Source organism: Ceratina calcarata, unplaced genomic scaffold (genome assembly GCF_001652005.2).
Source record: "Ceratina calcarata isolate Rehan_Ccalc_2016 unplaced genomic scaffold, ASM165200v1 scaffold482.2, whole genome shotgun sequence".
Taxonomy (NCBI): Eukaryota; Metazoa; Arthropoda; class Insecta; order Hymenoptera; family Apidae; genus Ceratina; species Ceratina calcarata.
Genome location: NW_017172448.1, coordinates 7,383 through 19,052, shown reverse-complemented (window position 1 = coordinate 19,052; position 11,670 = coordinate 7,383). Strand labels below are relative to the sequence as shown.

At 37.3% G+C, this 11,670-nt stretch overlaps 1 protein-coding gene across 3 annotated transcripts in view; it reads left to right on the top strand.

The window, feature by feature from the left end:
• The window catches only part of brm (ATP-dependent helicase brm), a 23,271-nt gene extending 11,607 nt beyond the window's left edge, over positions 1-11,664 (top strand). Inside the window, exons 2-13 of one of the 3 annotated variants that reach the window (XM_026816087.1) lie at positions 4,065-6,124; positions 6,201-6,274; positions 6,704-6,950; positions 7,158-7,296; positions 7,368-7,529; positions 7,615-7,956; positions 8,016-8,447; positions 8,519-8,676; positions 8,761-10,735; positions 10,806-10,980; positions 11,047-11,200; positions 11,525-11,664. In XM_026816087.1, the coding sequence (XP_026671888.1) occupies positions 4,065-6,124; positions 6,201-6,274; positions 6,704-6,950; positions 7,158-7,296; positions 7,368-7,529; positions 7,615-7,956; positions 8,016-8,447; positions 8,519-8,676; positions 8,761-10,735; positions 10,806-10,980; positions 11,047-11,195 (5,913 nt within the window). In that variant the 3' untranslated portion in view covers positions 11,196-11,200; positions 11,525-11,664. Of the gene's footprint in view, positions 1-4,064; positions 6,125-6,200; positions 6,275-6,703; positions 6,951-7,157; positions 7,297-7,367; positions 7,530-7,614; positions 7,957-8,015; positions 8,448-8,518; positions 8,677-8,760; positions 10,736-10,805; positions 10,981-11,046 lie in introns of all 3 variants that reach the window. The other 2 variants (XM_018029573.2, XM_018029572.2) reach the window with 2 other exon arrangements.
• The last annotated feature ends 6 nt before the right edge of the window (positions 11,665-11,670 follow it).

Genomic DNA, 11,670 nt, shown 5'->3' with positions numbered 1-11,670 from the left:
TTATAATGTATACAATCAAGAATAAAAAGATTTATATTTATGACAAATTCGTAGCGTTTTTTCGCTGAACATACCGTTTGTTGCTATCACTACTCCATTAGCTTCCCTAATAATAAGTACACCAGCAGCTACGTCCCATGGCATCAGACTATCTGTATGGTAAGCTTCTGCTGCGCCCATTGCAATATAACAAAGAGTTAGTGCCGCTGATCCCATTGTTCGTATGCCATGGGCAATCGAAACGAAAGCCTCCAATCTACCAAGAATAATGTCTCTGATGTTTTCTATTGTTGCATAGGAGGTTTCCAGACAAAGCAAAGAGTATTTCAGTTCTGGAAAAATAAAAATCAAATTAATTTTAACTTACTGATCTCTCATTGAATTATTTGAAAAAGAGCTTTATTAAAAATTACAAACATTGATCATTTTATTCGTTTGCGTAAAATAAAGTAAATAAAAAATAAATGATAAATTATTAAAAATATTTTCGCTTTAAGATGTATGCTAATTGTAAATTTTAGCACTAATTTGTTAGCCGAAAATTAGTAGTATCCATGTTCTTTGTGCGAAAGATAAGGATTGTCTAATTAATGAACTTGGATACTGTATTTACATCACAATATATAATTAGTTTCGATGTCTCATAAAAAAAAATAATTTGGAACTTACCATCTACGTTAGAACTCTTAATGGGATTTCCATTTAAATAAGCTCCTTGTCCTTTTCTAGCAGTGAATAATTGTTCCAACACGGGATTATAAATGATTCCAATTTGTACCTCTTTGTTCACCGCTAATGCAACAGATATACATGTAAAAGGAAAAGCATGAACAAAATTCGTAGTTCCATCAATTGGATCAATGATCCATGTAGGTTCATCCGTTAATTCTGGTAGATGACCCGTTGATGAAACCGTTTCTTCGCCGATAAACCTGTAAATGGTATAAGCCTAAACTTGACTAGAAATAGTTGATGCATTTTTTTATGACTTCAAAATAATCTTGCACTTATTATCTAAAATTGTAGAAAACCTGAAATAATGATTTCTTAAACAAAGATCATACTGTATGATGTTTGTTATATTAAAGACATTTTTAATAACAGCTTTATAAAAAAACATACTTATGTGTTGGAAATTCTCTAGTCAAGTTATCTATCAAGATTTCTTCAATCTTTTTATCATATTGAGTCACCAAATCCCAATCTCTACCTTTAGTTTCAATATTTTTGCAGCTTTTAATTGCATCTCTGAGAATCTAAATTGATACAAAATTGTTCTCGTTAATTACTGTGATCTTAGAGTTCTTATTCCTTGTATCATATTACTTTTTTCAAAAGCCTTATATAATATGGAAAATTGATCATTTTTATTTGAATGTAAAACTATTATAATACCTTTCCAGAGTCGACTATGAGTTTCAAAACAAAATCGTAGTAGTTGATCAGTTCCTGTTGATCGACCATAATGTCCTTCTCTAAAACAGGGCGTTATTGTCACTGTGCTTGCAACTTGCTGAATTCGAAATAGTGGTTTCATACACGAGAGCATTGTTTTTATGCTATTGTCCCCACTATGTATTATATTCCATATTGTCTAGCATGAGTGTCGTATTTTATTACACGTATGTCACATGTGATTATCACTACTCTACGTCATGCAGTCTACTGTAATCAATCTAAAAGAAATCGTTGATTATTGTTAAGTTACCATAAAAATATATCTTAATCAAGATTTGCATCTATATTCTCCTAGAAATGCGGAAGTAATAAAAACAATTTATTTATGCATTTTGATATTATTAATGATAATGGTTATGATGAAAGTAAAATAGTAAGCTCAGTGTTCAAGTTTTGTTATGTCGTATGAATTTTCAAAATATACATGTACATATAAAATAGGGGTGCTCGGATTTGGAATCTTTTTTGGGTTCCCAAAATGTGGTAATAAATGATAGAAAAAGCAAAACAACTTTTGTTAATGTGCTGTTTAATGAATGGGCTAATACTAGCTCAAATGTCATTACAAAATGAATTTATAATGGTCGCATCAACGATTGATTATAGTTGTAGAAAAGTATCATATAAAATGTTGAAATCAAGCTCAATAATTGTTTTCGGGCCCTACCATTGTTTGTTCTTCCTCATTTATAAATAAATTTTCATCGACTTTTTGTTATAAAACGAATACGTTCGAATCAGTGTGATCTTGCCACATTTCATCAAAGGTTTGCTAGCCTCAATAGCACAATTTTTTTATTAACTTTCTTTTATTGCGAGTGTCAGAAGTCATGAATGATGACCTATGTATTCTTCAACTATTATAATCCTTTAATCCTACATAAAATAAATAATAAATAAATAAGTTTTGTTTAGATATTCGTCAATACAGTCGATGAAAANATTCAATTATCAAGTAAACTCCGTTAAGTGCGAACTACATCTTTCTTTTCAGATTCTCATTATACGGAAAGGAGTAAACAATTTTCATAGAAAAGGTTTTTCGATCAGACTTACTGTTTTCTAAAAATACACAATGGAAGAATTAAAATCCTATCAATATCTTCAATTTTTGTTCATAATATTGATCACTAACTTACTTTCTAACGTGATTGTATCTTTGATATATGTAAAACGCTATTACTTACTTATGCATATGAAATCGATTGGGACAAAAATAAGCTCTGATTGAGATTTATTGATACTGGATAGTTTGTTTTACGTTTACCACATGTTGACCACGAAGAATATTATCGTTTTATCCGTGTGGCTTAAAACACCTGAGAAAAATGTACTAATCTTTATTACCACGCGTCATAATGTTCATAACGATGTATAATAGAACTTTTTATTGCTTCGAACTATAATTTATTATCTCCTGCATTATCGCATCCTCGTATTCTGCCTTAAAACTGTAAAGTTTAGATCCAATGAAGTTAGTTATTTATTCTATGAATGCCTTTAAAAATGTAATAAATGCAAATGAAGGTATACGATGTAGTAAAAATGGCACTAATGGTCTTGAATGCCTGTATATGAGATTACGGAACTTCAAATTTTGAAACAGCCCATACAATTGTTTCATTATTTCAAGTTCATATCAATAGGTATTTTAATGAAAATGTAATAAACATAATGTATTCGTTGATTTTAATTTTTACGTATACGGTACTAGTATTTCATTGCGATAGTGCAATGGAAAGATTAAAAGCAATAAATTTTCTCCACTTTTTTGTCTGATTGAAGTAGATAGAAATATTATTTATGACATTCTATTTCATTTCAAGATAAGGATTTAAAATTGTTTCCTATTCTATCGAATGTTTGCATTACTTGTCGCTATCAAATTAATAAATTTATTTAATTTACTATAACTTAAGACATTCTGAGGAATTGAACTATTCTCTATTACACCGGCTGGGTCAAAAACTGTAGTACAACCGGGCAGGGGGTGATTCTATGTTAAAAAAGAAGAAAATATTTTGGTATAACATTTCTTCGACCGGAGCTCCGTTTTCGTGAAAATCGACTTCAAAGTTTGTAAACTTTTACTTGTAAACCATTTAATACAATTTGCTTTCCATTCAATGCTATATTCAATGCTACGATTCCACTACTCTGGTTGTCTCTGTTCAGAATAGTGTTCACACACATTGACAAGAATGGAAAAGTTCGGTTTACAATAAGAATTATAGTTTATCAAACTACGTAAGAGTTCGCTTCTTCTCATTATCATTTTTCTGATGAAGTCATTAAGCTATGGTAAGATATTCCAATCGAGAATACTTATGTTGCTTGCTTTGGGAGCTTGCAGTGATAATCCCACTACCGTAAGTAAATCGTTTACGATTCCCGGCCCACCCTATATATACCGAAAACAAAAATTTTAGAAATTTAAGTGAAAACTTTTGCAAAAACTTATTGTAATGACAACTTTATAGCTTGGAAGTACCTGTAAATATGTGTATGTATATATAAAATAGTTAATCTCATACACGTAATAAAAATAGTGTGAAATAAACATAATAATACAAAGGTGAAGAATATTTCTCTTTTTTATGTTAAAGGGCCAAGGTGGATCCGGCGGGCCAGTTGGCCAAAACTCTAGCTCACAGCAAGGACCCGGAGGACCCATGGTACCAGGACAAATGGGTCCGAACGGACCACAAGGAACATCCCACATGATGCAGCCTGGTCCAAATCAAATGAATTCGAATGGACCAGGGCAAATGAATACTGGACCTAATCAAATGGGATCAGGTGGTCCAGGACCTATTGGGCCTGGTCATATGGGACAAGGAGGTGGAGGGCCACCAGGAGGACCTCACATGGGTCAGAGTCCTAGCCAGATGGGACCAGGAAGTGGATCCGTACCAGGTCCACAGATGAGTTCCGGAGGACCACCGAATTCTCAAATGATGCCTGGAGGTCCGGGGCACATGAGTGGTCCGCCAGGGCCAGGTCATATGAACACAGGCGGACAACAAGGTCACATGAGTACGGGTGGCCCACCTGGACCGGGACACATGAGTTCTAATGGCCCACCAGGCTCGGGACATGTTAATGCGAGTGGTCCACCAGGATCAGGACATATGAATACTTCGGGACCTCCAGGTTCAACTCATATGAATGCCAGCGGTCCGCCTGGAAGTCATCTAAATAGTGGGCCACCTATGCCGAGTCATATGAATGCGGGTGGCCCACCAACATCAGGACATATGAGCACCAGTGGGCCAGGAAGTCATTTAGGCCCCGGAGGACCAGGTCAAATGCCACCGGGTGGTCCTGGTGCGCACGGTATGGGGCCAGGAGGACCACCAAATCAAATAGGGCCTGGTGGCCCAAGTCAGATGGTTCCAGGTAATCAAGGTCCCATGGTGCCCAGTCCTATAGGACCAGGAGGACCCGGGCAGATGGGACATAATGGACCTTCGCAAATGGGTCCGGGTGGACCTGGGCAAATGAACATGGGGACACCTTCATCACAAATGGGAATGACAGGACCTACAGGACCGGGAAATCAAATGGGACCGGGAGGACCAGGTAGTCAAATGGGTCCAGGAGGGCCAGGAAATCAAATGGGTCCAGGAGGTCCAGGAAACCAAATGGGTCCAGGAGGACCAGGGAGTCAAATGGGTCCAGGAGGACCAGGGAGTCAAATGGGTCCAGGAGGACCAGGGAGTCAAATGGGTCCAGGAGGACCAGGAAGTCAAATGAGTGCTGGAAACGGACCGAACGGGTTAGGACAAATGGGGCCAGGAACTGGTCCTGGGGGACAAATACCACCAGGTAATGGACCTGGAGGTCCCATGGGTCCTGGAAGTGGTCCTGGCACACAAATGGGATCGAATAGCGGACCAGGAGGTCAAATGGGCCCAGGTAGCGGTCCCGGAAATAATGGTGGAAATCAAATGGGAACAGGAAATCCTCCTGGAACTCCGCTAACACCAGGAAGCGGTCCTAGCGGGCCAATGGGTCCAGGAAATGGTCCAAGTGGGCAAATGGGACTAGGAACTGGGCCTGGTGGTCAAATGGGACCAGGAAATTTGCCTGGAGGTCAATTGGGCCCCGGAAATGGTCCGAGTACTCAAATGGGTCCCGGAAGTGGTCCAGGTTCACAAATGGGTCCAAGTGGGCAAATGGGTCCTAATGGTCCTGCAGGGCAAATGGTTCAAAGTGGTCCAGGGGGGCAAATACCATCTACTGGCCCTCCAAATCAAATGGGACCGGGCGGTCCAGGCAGTCAGTTAGGTCACGGTGGTACAAATAACCAGATGGGGCCAAATGGTCCAAGTGGGCAACCACCTCCTGGTCAAATGGGTCCTGGTCCACAAAGTCAACAAATCGGCCCTGGTGCTCCGGTAAATCAAATGAGTCAGGCTGGACCTGGTCAGATTGGTCCTTCCGGACCTGGTGGACCCCCTGGCGGACCGCCCGGTGGACCACCTACTGGACCGCCTGGTGCTGGACAAGAGAACTTAAATGCTCTGCAGAAAGCTATTGACTCCATGGAAGAGAAAGGACTTCAAGAAGATCCGCGTTACTCTCAGTTGCTTGCTTTAAGGGCTCGACAAGGCAGCATAGGAGACAAACAAACTTTCAGTCCACAACAATTACAGCAATTACGGTACATTATATGAACGATATTAATTGTTCCATTAAATACTTAATTTTATCTCAATTTTATGTATTATCATTTGCAGTGTACAAATAATGGCATATCGGTTGTTGGCAAGGAATCAGCCATTATCGCAACAACTTGCACTTGCTGTTCAAGGTAAATTTTACAGAATTATTATTGCTGTTACTTTTGGGTGACTACTCTATCTTTTGCATTAATGTAGTAATGTTTTTATAACATTTTGCTATTATTAAAAGTTTCTAACAAGTAAAAGTTCAAAAAGTAAAATCACAATGCATGTGATTTTTTAATTGAGAATGCTTTGACATGTTTGTAATTTATTATATTTTAAAATAATTTGACTCTTATTATGATATATGATGAATATTGAAATATGCTTTAGATTGCCATTATTTAATAATACAGTTTATTGATGGCTCATATAATGGTAATTTTCATTTATATAAATTAATACAGTTATTTGAAATTTATGTTTTACAATTTGTATCTAACATCAGAATGAAAATGCAAAAGTAGAGTAGAATGATCTACAGTGGGGGTTTGATGGAAGATTGATGTAAATAGGTGGAGCTCCTCCTCCAGGTATGGTTCAACGGCCTCCTATAGATCCATCTCAAGGATCCACTACAACTACAGGTCCACAAATCTCTGGACCTAACGTAATCGGTCCTGGTGGCCCTCCAAGGCCAGGTTGCCAAACGCCGCAGCAACAGCAGCCTCCTCAGCCAGGTGCCAAGACTAACAGAGTAACGAGTGTAGCTAAACCAGCTGGTTTAGATCCGTTACTGATTCTACAAGAACGTGAAAACAGGTATTCGTCAGATATATTGAATGTACAATAAATGTTGGTTTGATTAGCCATTCATGCTGTTGTAAAATGTTGTAAAAAGGATTAATAATAACTAAAAGCACAAAATATATTATTTTTAATACATCTTTTATCCAATTGCCTTCATAGTATATTTTTTATTTATGTTTTTTATTATAATATCTTTCAATTTTGAATATGTACTAACAGAGTGGCAGCGCGTATAGCATTACGGATGGAACAACTGAATAACATGCCAACCAATATGCCAGAAGATCTTCGTATCCAGGCACAAATTGAGCTACGAATGCTTAGAGTACTGAATTTCCAAAGACAGTTACGGTCAGAGGTAATTGCGAACAGCGTTAACAATGTTTATAATAAATATTTCTTTTGTTTATAATTTTTATGGTCTTTAAGATTCTAGCATGCACTCGAAAGGACACCACTTTAGAAACTGCAGTGAATGTAAAAGCTTATAAACGTACGAAAAGACAAAGTCTTCGAGAAGCTAGAGCTACTGAAAAACTCGAAAAGCAACAAAAATTGGAAGCTGAACGTAAACGTAGACAAAAACATCAAGTAAGTGTATTTTAAGATTTCGTAATAAAAGCTTTCATAAATAATAATAATAATTGCATGTGATTGGCGTTATTCTATTTTAAAGGAGTTTCTCAATTCTGTGCTACAACATGGCAAAGATTTTAAAGAATTTCATCGGAATAATGTGGCCAAATTGGCTAGGCTCAATAAAGCCGTCCTCAATTATCATGCTAACGCTGAAAGAGAACAAAAGAAAGAACAAGAGCGTATTGAAAAAGAACGTATGAGACGTCTCATGGCGGAAGATGAGGAAGGTTACAGAAAATTGATTGATCAAAAGAAAGACAAACGCTTAGCGTTTTTACTATCTCAAACCGACGAATATATTAGTAATCTTACTGAGATGGTGAAGCAGCATAAGATAGAACAAAAGAGGAAACAAGTTGAAGAACAGAAGCGTAAGAAGGTATGTTTTCTATTCTCTTTGTTTGTGATCATTATAGTAAGTTAATTGTATTATTAAAGCAAAAGAAAAAGAAAATGCAAGAAGCTGCCGAAGGAGGCGAAGATGGAAATGCCAACGAGGATACTCGTGTAGGAGTCATTGAAACAGCTACTGGACGCACATTAACCGGTGATGAAGCTCCACTCTTGAGCCAACTTTCAGCATTCTTAGAATCTCATCCAGGGTGGGAACCAATCGAATCTGAAAGTGAAGATGACGAAGAAAGTGAGGATGATAATGATGGTGACGAGAAAGGTGAACATAAAGAAAAATCTGCTGGTGATTCTGAAGAAGACAAAGTCAAGAAGACGATACATAAAGCCAAAGTAGAGGATGATGAATACAAAACAGAAGAACAAACATATTACAGCATTGCTCACACTGTACACGAAGTGGTAACAGAGCAGGCATCTATCATGGTCAATGGAAAATTAAAAGAATATCAGATAAAGGTTCGACATTTACAAATTAAAAATTAAAAATTTACATTTAATAACAGACATAAAAGTTGTATTTATTCCAGGGTTTAGAATGGTTAGTTTCATTATTTAACAATAATTTGAATGGTATACTTGCGGACGAAATGGGTCTTGGTAAAACCATTCAAACAATAGCTTTGGTGACTTATCTGATGGAGAAGAAGAAAGTCAATGGGCCTTTCCTTATTATTGTACCATTGTCGTATGTAGTACTTTTAAACATCTTGAGGAATAATACATTTCAATGAACGAAAATGATATTTTTAATAATATATTTTTATCATAGGACTTTGTCAAACTGGGTTTTGGAATTTGAGAAATGGGCACCTAGTGTTGTAGTGGTGTCCTATAAAGGTTCACCAGCCGGTAGAAGAGCGATTCAGTCTCAAATGAGAGCCACTAAATTTAATGTTTTACTCACTACGTATGAGTACGTTATTAAGGACAAAGGCGTTTTAGCTAAATTACAGTGGAAGTACATGATTATTGATGAAGGACACAGGATGAAGAATCATCACTGTAAACTGACTCAAGTACTAAATACGCATTACCTAGCTCCTCATAGATTATTATTGACAGGAACACCATTGCAAAATAAATTGCCCGAACTATGGGCACTATTAAATTTCTTGCTTCCTTCAATCTTCAAATCTTGTAGCACTTTCGAACAGTGGTTTAATGCACCATTCGCAACCACTGGTGAGAAAGTTGAGCTAAACGAGGAAGAAACTATTCTTATTATTCGTCGCTTACATAAAGTACTACGACCCTTCTTGTTGAGACGTTTGAAAAAAGAGGTTGAGTCCCAGTTGCCTGATAAAGTTGAATATATTATTAAATGCGATATGTCTGGACTGCAAAAAGTTCTTTATAAGCATATGCAGAGTAAAGGCGTATTATTAACAGATGGTTCAGAAAAAGGAAAACAGGGCAAAGGAGGTGCAAAAGCATTAATGAACACTATTGTGCAATTAAGAAAATTATGTAATCATCCATTCATGTTTCAAGCTATTGAAGAGAAATATTCCGAGCACGTAGGTACACAAGGATCTGGTGTTATTACGGGGCCCGATTTGTATCGCGCTTCTGGCAAGTTTGAACTTTTAGACCGTATTCTTCCAAAATTGAAAGCAACTAATCACAGAGTATTATTATTCTGTCAAATGACACAGTTAATGACCATTATGGAAGATTATTTAAGTTGGAGAGGATTTATGTATTTACGATTAGATGGTACGACGAAAGCTGAAGACAGAGGAGACTTGTTGAAAAAGTTCAACGACCCGGGTTCCGAATATTTCTTATTTTTATTGTCGACACGTGCTGGTGGTCTCGGATTAAATTTACAAGCTGCAGACACTGTTATCATCTTCGATTCCGATTGGAATCCGCATCAGGACTTACAAGCACAGGATAGAGCACACAGAATTGGTCAGAAGAATGAAGTGCGCGTGCTGAGATTGATGACGGTTAATTCAGTCGAAGAGAGAATATTGGCCGCGGCTAGGTACAAATTAAATATGGATGAAAAAGTCATACAGGCAGGAATGTTTGATCAGAAATCCACTGGCTCTGAACGGCAACAGTTTTTGCAAAGCATTTTACATCAGGACGATGCTGATGATGAAGAAGAGAATGAAGTACCAGATGATGAAACAGTCAACCAAATGATCGCACGAACTGAGGGTGAATTTGAGATATTCCAAAAGTTAGACTTGGAGCGAAGAAGAGAAGAAGCTAAGTTAGGTCCAAATAGAAAATCAAGATTATTAGAAGAAGCTGAGTTGCCTGATTGGTTGGTGAAAGACGATGACGAGGTTGAACGATGGACGTACGAAGAAGACGAAGACAGATTTCTTGGACGGGGCTCGAGGCAGCGAAAAGAAGTTGATTATACTGATAGTTTAACTGAGAAAGAATGGCTAAAAGCAATCGACGATGATGGTGCTGAGTACGAAGAGGAAGAGGAAGACGATAAAAAGAAAAAGAAAACACGAAAACGAAAGAAAAAGGGCGAGGAAGATGATGAACCTATGCCAAAGAAACGAAGAGGCGCGGGATCATCCATCGACCCGAAAATGAAACGAGCCATGAAGAAATTGCTTATGGTAGTCGTTAATTATACCGACAGCACGGATGGCAGACTTCTTAGTGAACCATTCATGAAATTACCATCTAGGAGGGAATTGCCGGATTATTATGAAATTATTAAAAAACCATTAACAATCAATAAGTTACTTCAAAAGGTTGAAGAAGGAAAGGTAGGAATAGTGTCTTTTGTATAATGTATGTTGTATTTACCTTTTATGTCACACTTTGTTACTCCCTTAGTACGCCGATTTTGATGATCTCGAAAAAGACTTTATGCAACTTTGTAAAAACGCGCAAATTTATAATGAAGAAGCTTCTCTAATACATGAAGATTCCATAGTATTGCAATCTGTTTTCACAAATGCCCGTCAACGCATCGAAGAGGAAGGCAATAATTCTGATTTGGATGATAAAGGTATTTCTTATTATGCTACAAATAGGAGAAGATGGAATGATTTTATCCCTTTAAATTTTTTTTAAGGCGATGGTGAAGATGGATCAGATGCAGACTCTAGCGTGAGAATGAAAATTAAGTTAAAAGGAAGAAAAGGCGAAGGCAGGGGAGGTCGTAGAAAAAGGGTCACTAAGAAGTATATATCAGATGACGACGATGATGCCGATGACAACTGAGAAGAGTACGTGAATTTTTACAATACTTGACTAAAAGTTATAACTTGATTATAATACTACACTACTATTAACACGTTAAGCGCGGCGTCGGTCTCTGGGGACCGACAGTGAACTTTCCGTTCAGGCGGCGTCGGTCCTTTGGGACTGACAGTGAACTTCTCGTTCAGGTGTTCACACGTCCCAGGAATTGGTAGTATCGAAGTTAAGAAATAAGAAATAAGTGTAGTACATTATTTGTCAGCTAACCGAAACCCGCGCCACCTGAACCGAAAATTCAGTAAAACTGGCTCCGCGCTTAACGTGTTAATTACTCAAGTTGTAAATTTTAGGAACCATCGCTGCTGATAATTGCATCATTGTGTCTATGTTGAATTGAACTCTGTAGATTTGATATAAAAATGGCACGAATTCGGATAGTTCATAAGTAATTTTTTATTTGATATAAATGTATGTTCAACTTGTACAATGTACAGTA